At 40.7% G+C, this 18,682-nt stretch overlaps 1 protein-coding gene across 1 annotated transcript in view; it reads right to left on the bottom strand.

The window, feature by feature from the left end:
* Nucleotides 1-55: 55 nt before the first annotated feature.
* The window catches only part of LOC110533099 (cGMP-dependent 3',5'-cyclic phosphodiesterase), a 41,394-nt gene continuing 22,767 nt past the window's right edge, over nucleotides 56-18,682 (bottom strand). The window contains exons 2-29 of the mRNA XM_036990171.1: nucleotides 16,063-16,152; nucleotides 14,678-14,769; nucleotides 13,819-13,928; nucleotides 13,317-13,372; nucleotides 13,165-13,224; nucleotides 12,891-13,044; nucleotides 11,126-11,178; nucleotides 10,945-11,019; nucleotides 10,809-10,850; nucleotides 10,637-10,705; nucleotides 10,369-10,499; nucleotides 10,123-10,234; nucleotides 9,900-9,939; nucleotides 9,759-9,822; nucleotides 9,589-9,670; nucleotides 9,267-9,441; nucleotides 9,022-9,134; nucleotides 7,100-7,177; nucleotides 6,853-6,975; nucleotides 6,565-6,758; nucleotides 6,383-6,470; nucleotides 3,095-3,142; nucleotides 2,859-2,933; nucleotides 2,668-2,767; nucleotides 2,015-2,127; nucleotides 1,570-1,608; nucleotides 1,341-1,447; nucleotides 56-1,176 (exon numbers count right to left, since the gene is read on the bottom strand). Coding sequence (XP_036846066.1) covers nucleotides 1,020-1,176; nucleotides 1,341-1,447; nucleotides 1,570-1,608; nucleotides 2,015-2,127; nucleotides 2,668-2,767; nucleotides 2,859-2,933; nucleotides 3,095-3,142; nucleotides 6,383-6,470; nucleotides 6,565-6,758; nucleotides 6,853-6,975; nucleotides 7,100-7,177; nucleotides 9,022-9,134; nucleotides 9,267-9,441; nucleotides 9,589-9,670; nucleotides 9,759-9,822; nucleotides 9,900-9,939; nucleotides 10,123-10,234; nucleotides 10,369-10,499; nucleotides 10,637-10,705; nucleotides 10,809-10,850; nucleotides 10,945-11,019; nucleotides 11,126-11,178; nucleotides 12,891-13,044; nucleotides 13,165-13,224; nucleotides 13,317-13,372; nucleotides 13,819-13,928; nucleotides 14,678-14,769; nucleotides 16,063-16,152 — 2,640 coding nt within the window. The 3' untranslated portion in view covers nucleotides 56-1,019. The remainder of the gene's footprint in view (nucleotides 1,177-1,340; nucleotides 1,448-1,569; nucleotides 1,609-2,014; nucleotides 2,128-2,667; nucleotides 2,768-2,858; nucleotides 2,934-3,094; nucleotides 3,143-6,382; nucleotides 6,471-6,564; nucleotides 6,759-6,852; nucleotides 6,976-7,099; nucleotides 7,178-9,021; nucleotides 9,135-9,266; nucleotides 9,442-9,588; nucleotides 9,671-9,758; nucleotides 9,823-9,899; nucleotides 9,940-10,122; nucleotides 10,235-10,368; nucleotides 10,500-10,636; nucleotides 10,706-10,808; nucleotides 10,851-10,944; nucleotides 11,020-11,125; nucleotides 11,179-12,890; nucleotides 13,045-13,164; nucleotides 13,225-13,316; nucleotides 13,373-13,818; nucleotides 13,929-14,677; nucleotides 14,770-16,062; nucleotides 16,153-18,682) is intronic.

Raw genomic sequence — 18,682 nt, 5'->3', positions numbered from 1 at the left:
AATATGTGGAGAGAAGGTGAAGATGTGGATTGAGAAAGGACACGTACTCAATACATTGTGTGAACAATATTTTACTTGTCCACAACTATCAATTAAGAACAAATGTAAATATCCAGTGCATGATGTTAACATGTAGATTCAGAATTCACAGAATTATCTCTATTATTTGGAAATAGGAAAATGCAAACATACATACTGTACAGTACATCAACATAATAACTGAATATAGCTGTTCCAAAAACAAAAAGCATATAGACCCTATGCCATTTGTACCTGTCACACATTCAAAAAGCAATGTCCAAAGGGTAAGATGATCAGTCCCAGATTTAGACCAAACCCTGAAAACAACGTTTGGGGTTCTACAGGCAATACAGGGAATCCCCAAAGTGGTGGTAACGCCAATTCAACCATTTACATGTTAAGAAAAATCTGTGCGCTATCAACTAGTACATTTATATCAACAAATATACAGTTGTACAGTGTTATGTAGTCCAATCACTAACATTGTTATATACACAATACCACAAAGTATATATTATCAATCCAGCAGTTTCTCACATTGAAGGCAACTTAGACAAAGTAAGGCAAGCTTCTAACATTCTGCTTATAATGTACATGTTTTGACCTGGTAACACTCTATACCTGCCTGTAAAGATTCACACAAAGTTCAAATATCATTGATAGAAACTCCAGGCAAAGGGGGAAAAAATCATTTGAAAAATGAGATCAAAGCCATCAGTATTGTCTTCTACAATGATGTGCAATCAATCCTTTTCTGCCTCCCCCTGCTATCTGCATTGTGTTGCTCTATACCTGCTGCAATGTGACACACTCTAATGATCATTTACATTTCTGTATCAGCAACAACACCACACAACAACCTGTAAAATAGGTGTATTTTCAGGGGGAGGAAATACATTACTGATGATGTAGTTGTTAGTTTGTCTTGCTGTGTCCTAGGGCTGGGCCGGAGGGCTACCATTGGTCTCATCGTCCCTTCCCTGCTCTGTCTTTCCGTCCTATCCATTCTGCTCGTCCTGTAGCTGCTCAAACTCTGCATCTAGATAATCCAGAGAATGGTTTCCCGGCTTGTGAGAGACCCTGCCCCACTGTTCTCTATTGCTGGCCACGGTGTCATACAGCTCTACCGACCTGGGGAACAGGTCCTGGAGGAGTCTGCAGGAGAAGGGAGCAAAGCCGGGAGGAAAGTATAGTCAGACTCAAGCTAAGGAGGGACCACTAATATGCATATACAACACACAACAGTTGTTATTGTCTGAGTTAACAATTACACCACTCATCTCCTAGATATGGGGGTTACAGATCAGTCAGAGGCTCACTTGTAGATGGGCATGGCTATGTGCTCCATGAAGCCTGTCTGTAGCTCTGGGATGTAGGCCTTCTCTCTGTCCATCATCTCACTGGGACGGTTCCCCATAGCCTTCTCCTGCAGCCACAAGCACAGGGACACACACACACAGGACATTGTAAAGGTTCCTGTACTACATGGACACAGAGAACAATATGATGGATACCATTTTTGGCATTCATAAAAAATTACATACATACCAGATCTCCTTGAGAAAAGAATTCCTTGTAAATGAGTCCCTGTCACAAAAACAAACATGAGTTTCATGTTAGCATACTACATGGAGACCATCTTACTAACAATAATAAAATATATGTAAATGCAATAAGGAGGAGGGGTGAACACAGTTGGTTTAGCGGCGGCAGGTAGCCTCAAGGTTAGAGCATTAGGCCAGTAACCGAAAGGTTGCAGGTTTGAATACCGGAGCCAACAAGGTGAAGAATTTTTTTAATCTGTCGCTGTACCCTTGAGCAAGGCACTTAACCCTAATGGCTCCAGGGGTGCAACCCCACTTCCTGCAGGTGTCTCAGGGGGAATTTGAATATCCCCCCCAAAAAACATTTCCATTACACACGAGTATAAAATGACAAATATAAGCACCCCCAAAATTCTTATTAGAGGAGTCAGATCTGAGTGGGTACTTACTGCGATCTTCCAGGTGGTCTTCCAGTCTTTGGTCTGGTCAGAGAGGTCACATGAGGTCATGATCAGGCACAGTAGCAGGTTATGGTGCTGAGGTTCTTTGGTGTTGTAGCCCACTGGAAGACAAAACAGACAATATGATCTAATTAAATGTTTATTGAACCTTTATTTAATAGTGGGGTGGCAGGTAGCCTAGTGGTTAGAGTGTTGGGCCAGTAACCGAAAGGTTGCTAGATCGAATCCCCGAGCTGACAAGGTAAAAATCTGTGGTTCTGCTCCTGAACAAGGCAGTTAACCCACTGTTCCTAGGCCGTCATTGTAAATTAGAATTTGTTCTTAACTGACTTGCCTAGTTAAATAAAGGTACAATTCAATTTTAAAAAACTAGGCAAGTCTGTTAAGAACAAATTCTTATTTACAATGACTGCCTACCCTGGCCAAACCCTAACCCGGACCAATTGTGCCCCGCCATATGGAACTCTCAGTCACGGCCGGCTGTGATACAGCCTGGAATCGACCCAGGGTCTGTAGTAATGCTTTGACCACTGCACCACTCAGGAGCTCTAATAAGAAATGGAAGAGCTGTAGAAATGAAGATCTACCTTCCTACCGCTCACGACACTCAGACAGGATGTATGGGCCGGGGGATGACTTACCATCTGCCATTTTCTGTAGATCCTTCAGGATCCGTAGGTGATGAGCCAAGTCTGTGGCCAGGATGATGTCCCTCATCAGGTCAAGCATCCTCTGGTAGTCCTGGCAACCAAAAACACAACACAGGAACAGAGTCAAAATAGTACAAAACCAACTAGAAAAGAGGAATGTTCTTACATTGCCTTTGTCTTACCTTTCTGGAGAACTTCTCAAAGATATTGCAGCCCTGGGTGTTGAGGATGGCGATCGCCTGAGCAAAGTGGTGTCTCTGGAAATGAAAGCCAATAGTCAGTGGTGAGGCTGCAATTACATTTTATATCCACTAGAGGACAGCAAATACCCAGTGCGCAATCAACTCATGTTTTTACCTTTTACCTTTAAATGAAGGACACACATAATACATTTATGTTCATGATACTTTGTGTTTACCTCCAGCACAGATCCCTCAGAACTATACAGGCCAGCCAACACAGATTTCTGGAGAAGAGAAGACAAAACTGATTGTTTTTGTAATGCATGCTTCTGTGTGACTCCAGTAAACTACATTATGTTTATTTGTTGGTCATGGATTCTATGGCTAAATTTAAAGGGAAACTCCGCCACTTTTAACATTTGGGTTGTTATTAAAAAGTATTTATTAATGTCTTACACAGTGTGCAGTATTATGATTTCATGTCTATTGACTGTTTAATGATGAGCAAAATTGGAAATTGTTTGTGAAGTTTTCAAGTAGAATCTCTGAGATGACTAATAAAAGTTTTAATGGACAGTCATTTTCAGCTATCTATATAACTCATCTGCAGTTTTATGATCATATTGGAACAGCCTGCTTATGCTATATGTTGCTCTGGTTGTCTTCTTCCAAAAACCTATAGATATTATATTTATAATCAGCTTCCTCCAGCAAACTCCCATGACTCCATTTGGCAAGACCACTCCCACCATCACAGATAAAGTTGCAACTCCGGCCATTGCATTCTTTCCAAATAGCCTATATTTTTGTAGTGAATTACTTGTTAACTTCATACTTTTTATTAGTTCTACAGTGTTGTATTTGCCTGTCAATGTTGAAAATACTTTAGATGCAGCAAGGTTGGCTACTTTACTTAGCTAGCTAGCATTGCTAATGTTAGCATCAAAGATACAGGCTTCAATCATTAGAGACTATGATTCTGTAGTGATTAGCCTGTAAATGTCATGATACATGTTGTTCTAACAGGCCTAAATGTTGTTTGGACTGTTGTTTAAGACAGTCACTAAGATTAAGCTTGGCTGTTATTGTTGCAAACACTTATTATTTTAGGTGTAGCAGTCGAGCTAGCATGCTAGCTAACCATCAGATACAGTAACGTTTTGTTAGCTTTTGTTTGCATCTAAATTTGAATGGTTCTTTATTGTAATGCAGTTGATTGGTGACAATATATAAACATATATTCGGCATGCAAGCATTATAATATGATTACAACACAAAAGTAATGTGAAATGCACTCATAATTTATGACATAAGCTTAAAGCCAATTTATGCTTGATCTGAAAATGCAATTGCGGGGCCTCCGGGAGGTTGCGGAGGCCAAATTGCTCCGTACAGCATCACCATGCGCCTCCCAAATTTTGTAACAATTACATGATTGGTTGACCGTAGGTGGGGGCGGTACATCCTGTATAAACACAAATTAACTTCCTGACAACTTCCTTGATAACAAACATGAACTTTGACCAAAGGCTATCAGAACAAGTTCACAAATAAAAAACATTTATGATACCTCGTGTAAGGAATTTCAAAGACACAGAAATTAGTTTGAAATCCTGGAAAGAGATCGGGGATTTGTGGTACTTTGTCAAATCCGTCACAATTGATGTATAACAGGCCCACAATTTGGTTTCTAAAATCTGATTATATTTGGCTGTTTTCACTGCATAACATTTAGAAGTTGTCCCTTTTCAGGTTTAGAAAAATGAACTCATTCGTATCAGCATACAGAAATCGAAAGTGGTAATTAAAGTAGTTTTTACCCGTAATGCAGTTGATTGATGAGGATGACATCAATGTATTGGGGTTGACAGATTCTGACCCCAACATAGTGTGGAATACACATATAAACAATAGCCTAAATGTAAATCATTTTGCTGTGAAACAATGAGGAGATTCGTGGGGGAAAACGGTGCAGTCGTTTTACATCATGCTATCTTGGCTGAGCATCCCTGTGGAACACTTTCGACACCTTGTATAGTCCATGCCCCGTCAAACTGAGGCAGTTCTGAGGGCAAAAGGGGGTGCAACTCAATATTAGGATGGTGTTCCTAATGTTTTGTACACTCAGTGTATACAGGTACTTACAGCACAATAACTGGTTATAAAGTGGTGGAATTGTCCTTCAAACTGCAAATACATTCTCAATGAAGTAAGAATTATATCACAATAATAATGTTTAAATCAATTTAATATAGGAAAGAGGAGCCAACTGAAGAGGAGCCAACTAAAAGTGGCAGCGATGTTCAAAGTAGTCCAAGCTACAAAATAAACCAACAGACCACTTCAAATACAATAACTCTCATTAACGGTTACAGAATTTTGTTTTGACTGTGACATGTTGACTGTGATATTTTATTGTTTATCTACCTTAGTTGAATGCACTGACTGTAAGTCACTCTGGATAAGCACGTCTGATGAATGAACTAAATGTAAATTGTAACAGCATTCTTCCTCCTCTTCTGAGGAGGAGTAGCGAGAAGGATCGGAGGACCAATGCGCAGCGTGGTTAGTGTCCATAACGTTTATTTTAAGACATAAACTGAACACTATGAAATACAAAACAATAAATGTGAACATGAACAAAACAGTACCATGTGGCAACAAACACTCACACGGAAACAAACACCCACAAACCAAAAGTGAAACCCAGGCTACCTAAGTATGATTCTCAATCAGAGACAACTAATGACACCTGCCTCTGATTGAGAACCATACTAGGCTGAACAAAACCCCAACATAGAAAAACACACAGACTGCCCACCCCAACTCACGCCCTGACCATACTAAATAAAGACAAAACAAAGGAAATAAAGGTCAGAACGTGACATAAATGTAGAAACAAACACCTCCTGGATATTATTATAATGAGCTCAGTCCCCAAATAAGTACAAATTTGGTCGGTCTGGACCAGACCAAATCTGAACAGATCCTAGACATGTAGGCCATGTTTTACAAGTTGAACAGCATAGTACAGTACGGCACAGTTCAGTACAGAAGAGCACAGTAGAGTACGGTACAGTGCAGTTTAATTCAGTAGAATAGAGTACAGTTTAGTAGAGTACATTAGAGTAAAGTAGGGTACAATACACTACATTATACTGTGCTAAACTGTACTCTACTGTACTTAGCTATACTTTACTTTTCCTTACTTTACTGTACTGTACTCTACTGTGCTCTACTGTAATGTGCCGGACCGGACCAAATCTATGTTTGGGCCAAATATAGGCCAGTTCGAACCGGACGTGTCCGGATGTTGAAATGAAGGCTAGTCCGGACCAGAACAAATCTGAACCAAACATAGACGTCTATGATCTACTTTGGTGGATGTTGAAATCAAGGCTTGTCGGGACCGCACCAAAAACAATACAAAATAAAGACGGTCGGTGTCAAACTGTGCTTAGTGGGCAATAGAACAGCTACATACAGCGTAGGAGTCTGTGTGTTTGTGGTATGAGGGATCTTACCGATGCCACCTGGAAGGAGTTGTTGGTCCCTCTGTGGTCCAAGTCATGACACATGCAGGACACAAAAAGAGCAAACATCTCGATGTCCCTGAAAGAGGACGCTGCAGTGTGAGTTGAAGTGTTCATGAGGGTGTTTCACTTTATCGTAACGTTTTTAAATGCATTTCTCTGTGTGTTCTTACTCTAGGTAGTTGGATAGCTCCAGGTTCTTGCAGAGGAGGTAGCAGAAATGAGAGACTGAGAACGCGTGCATCCAGTTGTGATATGGAGGATCCCTGTAGCCTCTCTTCACCATCAGACAAAACCTGGCCAGCGTGTTCATGTTGATCTTGTAGGTGTTTATGAAGCCCATGTCCTCAAACATGCTGATCACGGCCTAGGAACAGGAGGCATAATCGAGAGACATGAGTAAACAGAAATAATACACACTACCAGTGTCTTTCTCCAAGATTGTGTGTTGACTGTCTCACTGTGGGTGTGCTATCGTCTGACAGGGAGCGAGGTGTGTAGGTGAAGCTGGAGAAGCTGGGGTGTATTTCCCCTACAGCCTGGATGCCCACAGTCAGTAGCCGGGTCACTTCCTCATCTGACACCTGAGAGACAGGGTCAAAGGTCTGGACATTAACTGCCAAATATAACAAAATGGCTGGATCTGCATTCATAGATTGAAGAGATAAGTTGAATAGGTTGAAGAAGAGCTCTGATTGGATGCTTTACCATCATGTGGTATTTCATCATCTCATTGGCCAGCTGACTCCTAAACTGTGCTTCATCGACCCTCTTATACAGGAGGGACTAAGGAGGAACAGAAAGCAGAGGAGTCATTCAGCATGATGACAATATTGTTGATGACAAATTATTGTTAAACAATTTATCAATATCCACAGTAAGGACGATAACTTTAACTTTTTGGTATTTATTATTGTTCTAATTCAAGTGAACAGGAGCGTTCATAGTACAACGACAACTACAAAAAGAGTGGGGAACGATTACAAGAGCTATCGTTTGGATCACTTTCAAAGCGATTTCTTTTCCATATCCCTTTGATTATAAAAAATTGACAACCAATCGAAAAAGCATTCTCTTGAAGTTTTCTTGGTTCTAGGTGCGAGAGGCTGCTCGGTGAAGAGAGACGGCTGAGTGCATGGTAATCTTGCCTGAATAACTGGGCATGTGTGAGCATATTGGTGGCCACATTAATTATAGGACGACTTGGGAGAATGATGATTCACGACAAACAGCGCATGAGAAGGCCATATTTGACAAGTTTGTACCATATTTGACAATACATTCTGACAAAATACACACTATGACTGGCCTGTTAATATGCCTTTCTGGACCTTGTAAACTGTTGAGAATAGACCAATAACTAATCGAAAGGGTTGCATAATCAATGACATGATGTAAAAGATGTGCAGGCTAAACAGCGTTTGTTGTTGAATTACTACATTTAAATATGAGTTTCAATATTACATGTACACCACCATTCAAAAGTTTGGAGTCACTTGCAAATTTCCACATTTATTTTGTCCATTAAAATAACACAAAATTGGTCAGACTATTGATCAGACTTCTGACTATTGTAGCTGGAAACGGCTGATTTTTAATGGAAGATCTACAAAGACGTACAGAGGCCCATTATCAGCAACCATCACTCCTGTGTTCCAATGGCACGTTGTGTTAGCTAATCCAAGTTGATCATTTTAAGAGGCTAATTGATCATTAGAAAACCCTTTTGCAATTATGTTAGCACAGCTGAAAACTGTTATTCTGATTAAAGAAGCAATAAAATTGGCCTTCTTTAGACTAGTTGAGTATCTGGAGCATCCGCATTTGTGGGTTCTATTACAGGCTCAAAATGGCCAGAAACAAAGAACTTTCTTCTGCTACTCATCAGTCTATTCTTCTTCTGAGAAATGAAGGCTATTCCATGCGAGAAATTGCCAAGAAACTGAAAATCTCGTACAACGCTGTGTACTACTCCCTTCACAGAACAGCACAAACTGGCTCTAACCGGAATAGAAAAAGGAGTGGGAGGCCCCGGTGCACAACTGAGCAAGAGGACAAGTACGTTAGAGTGTCTAGTTTGAGAAACAGACGCCTCACAAGTCCTCAACTGGTAGCTTCATTAAATAGTACCCGCAAAACACCAGTCTCAACGTCAGCAGTGAAGAGGCGACTCCGGGATGCTGGCCTTCTAGTCAGAGTTGAAAAGAAAAATCCATATCTCTGTCCAGTGTCTGTGTTCTTTTGCCCGTCTTAATCTTATATTTTTGAGATATGGACAAAAAAATGTATTTTCATTCAATAACAAGGACATTTCTAAGTGACCCCAAACTTTTGAACGGTGGTGTACATTGAAGCACTGAATGGTCTTGTGTTACTACCTTATTACAAGGCCTACAGCGTGCAGTAGGATGCGTTAATCAGCTGATCGACAGGTGTACTGCAGAACGATTAGCGGTCCACTGGTGTGGATGCTCAAAATAAAGTTATGTATAATTTATTATTATAATTATCTTTATAGTTATTGTCCTTGGTGTGGATGGCCCTTTAATCTATACAAAAAAAACATGATTTCAGGTAATAATCAGTTATAAGGTCAATAGGATAAGCAAAGGGGATGACTGTGCACTCACATGAGCGATGCTGATGCCACAGTATATGGAGAAGGCTGTGGCCAAGTCCTCATCCAGACGGGTGAACCATGGTCCATTCGTCTTGTTGACCAGCTCAGCCACGCCAATCACTTCTGAACAGAGAGAGAGAGAGATAGATGAGAGATATACAATTATCAGTAGATAGATCAGAAATATGGAGACGGGGAAATGGAGAGAGAAAGAAAGAAAAATGGGCAGAAAAAAAGAGAGACAGAGAGACAGACCTCCATGTTCGTCCTTTATGGGGAAGCAGAGGATGTTGCGTGTTCTGAAGCCTGTGCTGTCGTCCACGGCACGGTAGAAGAGAGGGTGGGAGTAGGCATCTGTGATGTTGAGGATCTTCCCTGTGGTGGCCACATGGCCTGCTATGCCCTGGTCAGCAGGGATACGCAGCTCTGTCTGAGATGACAAGAAAGAGGCCATTACACTATGGAAATTGACTGAAAAACAGTGACTGAAAAACAGTCATATACAATACCATTTTGTCTAAGATAAAAGTCTGTGGATTAGAGATTTGGGGGGAGTGAGTTTAGGATGATGACCCACCTCCTCATCGATAACCACTCCTCCATTAAACACCTTGGCAACTAGTTCATGGCTGACACTGTCCAACAGGAACACAGAACAACTGGAGGAGAGATAGAAGGGTCATATTAATCAATGTTAACGCTTTTGTTAGCATCTTTGTGATAGCATTATGGTAATACAGTACTTACATTTCTGCACTGGTGAGACTCCTGGCTTCTGCAATAATCTCTTTCAGCAGGACTGATACATCATCTGGAGACAGAAATAAATAACTGTTGTTATAACAAATGACATTGTGCCACTAAAAATAGGTTAAGTATGATACTCACCCAAATGTGTGAAGAGGTTTTTGGCGACCTGAAGCAGTGCCTATATGAACCCAAACAGACACAGGTAACAGTTGAGAAGACCAGACGTGTATTTGTGGGTTAGCTAAAGATTCTCACCAGGTTAGGGATTGTTATGGACAAAGGTCAGTTGAGCAGAGCAAGGCTAGCACAGTACAGTATTGGCTCAGTGGTCAATGAATGCAGTCAGGTAGCGTCTCCTTACCTGACATTCATACTTCAGTCTCTGTTCCTTCTGGAAGGCCAGTGTGCTGGTCAGTACTGAGGATGTGTAGCGGAAACAGTGCTGCACTATGTGTTCATCCAGCTCTGTGTGTCTGAAGGATGACAAACACACACACACACACACAATATTTTACAGTAAGACACACACAGATGCCACTATCCATGCACACAGGCATACACTCACAGGCAGCAGTATGCATGCTTACGCAAACACACAGATAAATACCTGTCTGCTCCTTTTTTGTTGAAGGCACAGGCGAGGGCCACAACCTTGGTGGTGGCCCGACACTCAACAGGAACACACAGCATAGAGAGAACTTCAAATCCCAGAGTGCTGTTCAGCTGCTGGTGTTCCTCCTACAGTATCAGCCCAGAGAAGAAGGGAAAGGGGCAGAGATGTAGAGAACACGAGCATCAAACACATCCAAACCTACTACTTACTGTAAGACTACAAAACACCACAATACTGTTCAGGAACATTTCAGTGTTCTTACTGGATTGACGTCTTGCAGGGAGGTGCTCTTCCTCTTCTCCACAGCCTGACCAAGGTGGCCAAACGTCAGCTGGACCCCAGACAGATAGACAGGGTCAGGCTGAGTAAGGGGCAGCAGCAGGGGCACAGGTGGTAATGTCAGAGGGGAAGAAGGGCTGTGTTGTGTAACTTACTGGGAAACTGATCTCTGCCTTCAGAACCGTGTCTCCAACTACCTGAGGAATAACAAAGACATCCAACAAACCTGTTATTGTTTGTTTATTTTTGCAACTTTTGCTTTGTTTTTGAATATTGTGTGTGTATGTGTACCTGACAGAACAGCTGTTGGTTATCCTCTGATACCAGAAGTAAACAGCAGCACAATGATTGAGTCTGCTCCTCCAGCTGTGAAAACAACAATACAACCCATTCAGTCAAACAGTCACTGTATATCAATCAAACAATCAACCAGCTCTGATCATTCACAGTTTATTTTTGGGTCTAGACTCACATAACGAATGACTTTTAGTTGGAGAGAGGCAGCATCCAGGTCATACAACTCTCCTATAGTAAGAAGGTGAAAGAATCAACATGAAGTCATTACTTTATATTATTTTATAATATATTCTTATCTACCATTATCCAATACTCAGCATTGATGTATCTACATTGGCAAGAAAAAGTATGTGAACCCTTTGGAATTACCTGGATTTCTGCATAAATTGGTCATCATATTTGATCTGATCTTCATCTTAGTCACAACAATAGACAAACACAGTGTGCTTAAACGAATAATATACAAATGATTGTATTTTTCTTGTCTATATTGAATACATCATTTAAACATTCACAGTGTAGTTTGGAAAAAGTATGTGAATCCCTAGGCTGATAACTTTCCCAAAAGCTAATTGGAGTCAGGAGTCAGCTAACCTGGAGTCCAATCAATGAGACGAGATTGGAGATGTTGGTTAGAGCTGCCCTGCCCTATAAAAAACACCCACAAAATTTGAGTTTGCTATTCACAAGAAGCTTTGCCTGATGTGAACCATGCCTCTAACAAAAGAGATCTCAGAAGACATAAGATTAATAATTATTAACTTGCATAAATCTGGAAAGGGTTACAAAAGTATCTCTGAAAGCTTTTTATGTTCATCAGTCCATGGTAAGACAAATTGTCTATAAATGGAGAAAGTTCAGCACTGTTGCTACTCTCCCTAGGAGTGGCCGTCTGCAAAGATGACTGCAAAAGCACAGTGCAGAATGCTCAATGAGGTTAAGAAGAATCCTGGAATGTCAGCTATAGACTTACAGAAATCTCTTGAACATGCTAACATCTCTGCTGATGAGTCTACGATATGTAAAACACTAAACAAGAATAGTGTTAATGGGAGGACACCACGGAAGAATCCACTGCTGTCCAAAAAAACCATTGCTGCACGTCTGAAGTTCGGAAAAGAGCACCTAGATGTTCCACAGTGCTTCTGGCAAAATATTCTGTGGACAGATTAAACTAAAGTTGAGTTGTTTGGAAGGAACACACAACACTATGTGTGGAGAAAGAAAGGCACAGCACACCAACATCAAAACCTCATCCCAACTGTAAAGTATGGTGGAGGGAGCAACATGGTTTGGGGCTGCTTTACTGCCTCGGGCCTGGACAGCTTGCTATCATCAACTGAAAAATTAATTCCCAAGTTTATCAAGACATTTTGCAGGAGAATGTAAGGCTATCTATCTGCCAATTGAAGTTCAACAGAAGTTGGGTGATGCAACAGGACAATGGCCCAAAGCACAGAAGTAAATCAACAACAGAATGGCTTCAACAGAAGAAAATGTGCCTTCTGGAGTGGCCCAGTCAAAGTCCTGACCTCAACACGATTTAAATTGCTGTGGCATGACCTCGAGAGCGGTACCACCACCATCCTAAGAATATTGCTGAACTGAAAAAGTTTTGTAAAGATGAATGGTCCAAAATTACTCCTGACCGTTGTGCAGGTCTGATCCGCAACTACAGAAAAGGTTTGGTTGAAATTAGTGCTGCCGAAGGAGGGTCCACCCTACACTGAATGTTTACACGGTGTGTTCAATAAAGACATGAAAACTTATAATTGTTTGTGTGTTATTAGTTTAAGCAGACTGTGTTTGTCTATTTTTGTGACTTAGATGAACACCAATTTATGCAGAAATGCCGGTAATTCCAAAGGCTTCACATACTTTTTCTTGCCACTGCATAGACAACAAAATACAGGTGCATGTCTCCAATCCCACTATCATACCGCAAAGCCTCAGGATCTGATGATCCAGTGCACTGTAGTCCACATCAGGTGTTGTCCTCCTGTTCAGGGAGAGAAATGGTGTCCTGTTGACCTCTGACCCCTGGGTGAGCCTTTGGCCCTGCAAAGCCTGGACTCTCTTACAGGCTATGGTGACCTGTGAGAGACAATCAGAGTTATACCAGCAAATGTCAGCTACATTCAGAGCATGCTTGCTGTCCCCAAATGTGATCCCATGAAAGGACCGGTGGGTCTGGAGAAGGCATTTCAGACTCACATGTTTCTCCAGGACATCAAGGCTTTGTTCCTGAGCTATAGTGGGCAGTGTACAGCAAACCTTTTAGAATAGAGAAGACACAGAGTTTTAGAAAGTATTATCTTTCACACTGTAAGGCAGAGATGTGAGAGGGTTCAGTGGAGCATGCTCACCAAGAGGAGGGCGGTAGCTACTCCTTGGTCCCGGTCCAGAATTGGAATGATCAACACTGGGGTGGAGGTGGAGAAGATGGAGAGAAAATTATAGAAAATGAGAGGGTGGAGAGGAGGGACGTATTAACCTGGAGGAGGACTGTGCACTCTTTTGAACTCTCCTTGAACTCTCTCAAATCGTTTAGAGTAGAGTTGCTGTTGTTCACGCTGCAACCCACACAGATACTGATACTGGGAGGCAGGCAGCCTAGAGTTTAGAGCATTGGACCAGTAACAGAACGCTTTCTAGTTCAAATCCCCAAGCCGATAATGTGAACAAATCTGTAGATGTGCCCTTTAGCAAGGCACTTAACCCTAATTCCTCCAGGGTCACCCTCTCAGAGGGTCTCTCAGGTAAATTTGGAATATGCAAAAAACATATTTTAAATTTACACGTGTGAAATAGGACAATTATAAACACCCACCAAATTATTATGACAGATAGACAAAAACAAACACACACCTCTTTTGTCCTGCTGCAGTGGTTCTGTTAGTCTCTCTCTCTGTTGCTCCTGCAGCTCTGAGGAAGGAAGACCCTCACACTGTACTCTCCTCTGCAGGACAACCACATTCCTGAGAGAGACAAATATTTTATTGATTGGTCACACTTTATTTGGATAGTCCGGATTTTCCATCTATAGATGCCCTACAGATGGTCATGCTATCAGAAAACTATCTGTTGATGAGCAACTGCTTGATCATGTTGATCATCACCTCTAATCATCATCACATTGATCATCACCTCTAATATAGCTTATCTAGCTTGTCAACTTGTGACTGTGTTCCAAAAACATGACACATTGCTGGGATTGAGACATGGGAGCCAGCTTGCCTAGTTAATTAACTTCAGCTAAAGTTATTTTGACGATGGTCCTTTTGGTCAATGTCATTGCATTGGATTGTCCCCTGAAAGTTGAGCGCCAAAAATTGCCCACCAAATGTGGTCAATATCATTGCATCGCATACCAAAAGTTGTCCGCCAAAAGTTGAGCACCTAAAATGTTCTTCCAATATTGTCTGCCAAATTAGTATACCAAAAGTTGGCTGGCAATCTGGGTCAATTGGTAAGCTAGCTAGCTAATTCACTTTTAGCCAGTTAGGTAACAACCAAAGCCATCTAGATAATATAACATATTATTAGAGATATTTCCTATATTATAGAATATTGCTTGTATGTCATAAATGACAGGTAGTCTTTATAAAAAGACACAATGCATTTGGCTGATATATTACATTACAAACAATGTCACTTGAGGGAAAATGAAGACTAAACTATGACTGTCTGAAGTACAGGTCAACTGGGCACCACATCAGCCTATTACCTGAGTTTCCCCTCCTTCTGTAGCTCATGAGGTGGTTCTTCACACCACAAGCATCCTGTCTCTGCATCTAATAGATAGACGTATACACTGTCCTATAAGAGAGAGGGGGGGAAGGCAGCCTGTTAATGAGGGGATTAAAAACCACATGCACTCCCCTCCATATGTATTTTTGGACAGTAAAGCTAAAAACTCTGGTATTCTCATTCAAGATATAATGTTTAATATTAGACGACAGTAAAGAATGTCAGATTTTGTTTGAGGGTATTTTCATACATATCTGTTGTGAAAGCACTTTCTGTTTCTAGTGCCCCCATTTCAGCAAGTCTACAATTATTTGGACAAATTCACTTATAGTGTATTACGTTTAGTCAAAAGTTTGTATTTAGTCCAATATTCCTAACATTCAATGACTACATCAAGCTTGTGGCTCTACAAACTTGTTGGAAGCATTTGTGGTTTGTTTTGGTTGCATTTTTGATTACGTTTTGCCCAATAGGAACTGAATGAGGAATAATGTCTTGTGTCATTTTGTAGTCACTTTTATTGTGAGTAAGAATCTTGGGGGTATGATATAAAATGCTAACCTACCCTGTTAGTGTTAATGGTGAGAGGTTAGCATGTCTTGGGGGTATGATATAAAATGCTAACCTACCCTGTTAGTGGCAATGGTGAGAGGTTAGCATGTAACATTCTCACTCATCATTATTCACTGTTCATTCTTAATTCTTCTTAATCATGGCATTATCATGATTAATTTAGTGTTCAGAAACATCTCATCTACTCACTTAGAAAGAAAAGGACTCCAGTCATCATTCACCATTCAGTTCCTATTGGGCAAAACATAATCCAAAACAAACAGCAAATGCATCCAACAAGTTTGTAGTCACAAGCTTGATGTAGTCATTGTGGGCAAGGAATATGGGACTAAATACTAAAGTTTTGACTACTTTAATACTCTGTAAGCTATTTTTTCCAAATACTTATGACACGGGGGGAGTAGATACTGTACATAAAGTGAGTTCCTTTCTAAACAGTGAAACAGATATATGAACATACCCTGAAATAAAGGTGACATTATGTACTGTTGTCTGATATAAACATTTGATCTAAATTCCAAAATGCTGGTGTATAGAGCCAAAATACATATGGAGGGGAGTGTATGTATGCTTTAAGACCAAGCAGGAGAAAATATGGTTGGAATATTTCTGACATTTTCTTCATTACTTGGTCAACTGTACAAGTGGATGGTATTTGGCCTGTTTTGTGTCATTCACTTGGTTTCCTGTTTCTCTGTAAGCTCTACCCAAGGGAGAATACAGTATGTTGGTGAGTAGGATGGAGACAGACTTTAGATATAAATCATGACGGAGACAGTAGAAACACACCACTTCAGAAAGGACAGCCTGGAGAGCCTTTCTGATGGCATCCCGCAGGGAAGAGGAGTCTGTGACTGAGGCCAGTCGGAGCAATTCATCCTGGGAAATAAAGTAAAGGGAAATAATCATTTATATCATGGTGACTTTGATGCAAAGATACACAGAGGAGAAGGAGCAGGAATGGGCTCTGGATGTTACTCACACAGAGCTGCCTCTCCAGTAGCTCATATTCACTGGAGACACATGCACTGTAGAGTACAGCCAGACCGACCGGTGACACATACAACACACTCACTATTACAGCAATCAATGCTAAATATTAGGATATATCTCAAAGGATGTAGCCGGGTCAATTCTCTAACTGTCAAACTGTGACTGGCAACCAAACACTCAGCCTCCAAAAACTGTAAGTCAGAATAGACATTTTTGTCTTTTAACAGAAACTCGTATCCAAAGCGACTTACAGGAGCAATTAGGGTTAAGTGCCTTGCTCAAGGGCACATCGACAGGTTTTTCACCTAGTCGGCTAGGGGATTTTAACCAGAGACCTTTCAGTTACTGACCCAACACTCTTAACCGATAGGCTACCTGCCCCCCAAATGACAGTAAGTTACAGTCATAACCAAAATTATTGGATCGCTTGATAAAGATTAACAAAAAATACTATATAAAATAAATAGTACAGATACTGAACTACACTGAGTGTACAAAACATTAAGAACACATGCTCTTTCCATGACATAGACTGACCAGGTGAATCCAGAGGTGAAGGTTATGATCCCTTATTGATGTCATTTAGTGTAGATGAAGGGGAGGAGACGGGTTAAAAGAGGATTTTTAAGCCTTGAGACAACTGAGACATGGATTGTGTGTGTGTGCCATTCAGAGGGTGAATGGGCAAGACAAAAAAGTAGCTGCTTTTGAACGGGGTATGGTAGTATGTGCCAGGCGCACCGGTTTGTGTCAAGAACTGCAAAGTTGATAGGCTTTTCACGCTCAACAGTTTCCCATGTGTATCAAAAATGGTCCACCACTCAAACGACATTCAGCCAAGCATTTGAGTCAACATGGGCCAGCATCCCTGTGGAATGCTTTCGAAACACCTTGTAGAGTCCATACCCCCAACCAATTGAGGCTGTTCTAATTCTTTGTATACTCAGTGTATATTGTAAGCTAAAAAAAATTGAAATTACATAATTTTATACTAACTCAATTGTATTAGAGAGAAATAATTAAAACATCTAAAAAAGATACGTGCCAAAATCTTTGGCACCCCTAAAGATTCTTATAAATAAATAAACAAAATTGAATCTGCATTAACATTCTTTGTTTTTAAATTGATATCTCTATTGTGGCCTTGTATGGCTTCCTGTTTCACTGGGGTACAAAAACGAGATAAAGCATATCAATTCATTTGTCATTTGTTGACTTTTATAAATCAGGCAATGGGTACAAAAAAACAACTGATAAACCAAATACTGCTTACCACTATTAGGGCACCAATTACAAATGTAGGATCTTAATTTGAGCCAGTTTGCTACAGCAGGAAAATTATCCTGCATCAACAGGAAATGTCAATTATTATGTTGATTATAATTAATGGACATTTTTTGTAGGGGTTGATACATTTTTCGTTACGGCAAATCAAGTCTTTTTAAACCTTGAATACACTACATTTTGCATTTCCTGTTGCACAGGAAAATTCTCCGCACAACAGAGTGATCAAATTAAGAAATTTAAAACCACTGGAACAGTGGTACATTTGCCTGGGGGAACGTGACGGAAGATGGAGGAAACTGAGGTTTTGTTTGAAACTGCTAGTGACCCATGAAGCTAATAGTACAGAAAGTGAGAATGAGTGGGACCCATTGGTGAAGAAAAGAGAAACGAGAAGTTAAGCTATGTTGGAAAATAGGAAACCACTAGACTCGTTTTTAGTCGGAGTCAGGGTTTTGGATCAATGCTACTTAGGAAATCCGTTTATCGTCTCCAGGAAAATCTGGAATGTGTTGGAGGAAAGTATGGAGTCAGTGAGAGTCACAAGAAGTGTTCTTATTTAGATTTTTGGTGTGTCTGCGGAGCAGAAGAAGTGTGTTTTAAGACTCAAAAAGATATTGGAGTGGAATGTTTCCTGTATAGATTTTTTTGTAGCAGTGCGCCTATCAAGGGTGTTATTTCTGGGGTGGTGCAATAAGTAAAGGCTGAGGATGTAACTGAAAACATTGATGGAGTGGTTGGTGCACGTCGACTGGCCTGTATGGTGGACGGAGAAAATAAATTCATTTCATCCATGCTACTGTTCTTTGATGAAGAGTATCTTTCTTCTCACATAAAGTTAGATTCATGAGATACCAAATCAAATCACATTTTATTGGTCACATACACATGGTTAGCAGATGGTATTGTGAGTGTAGCAAAATGCTTATAAAATGCTCTTACCCTGTAAGAGCTTTTGTGCACAAGGTCCTTCAGTGTCATAAATGTAAACGATTTGGTCATGTGTCAAGGGAAGAATATTGTATGCCAGATGAAGGGAAATGCTGCAACTGTGGAGGTGAACATGTGCCTAAATTCCTGGGGTGTCTTGTTAGGGTGAGTGAGAATGAGGTGGCGAGGGTAAGGAGTGTCC

This window comes from Oncorhynchus mykiss, chromosome 10 (assembly GCF_013265735.2).
Source record: "Oncorhynchus mykiss isolate Arlee chromosome 10, USDA_OmykA_1.1, whole genome shotgun sequence".
In the NCBI taxonomy this organism is placed as follows: Eukaryota; Metazoa; Chordata; class Actinopteri; order Salmoniformes; family Salmonidae; genus Oncorhynchus; species Oncorhynchus mykiss.
The sequence above is the reverse complement of the archived record's forward strand: the minus strand, read 5'-3'. Positions and strand labels throughout refer to the sequence as shown.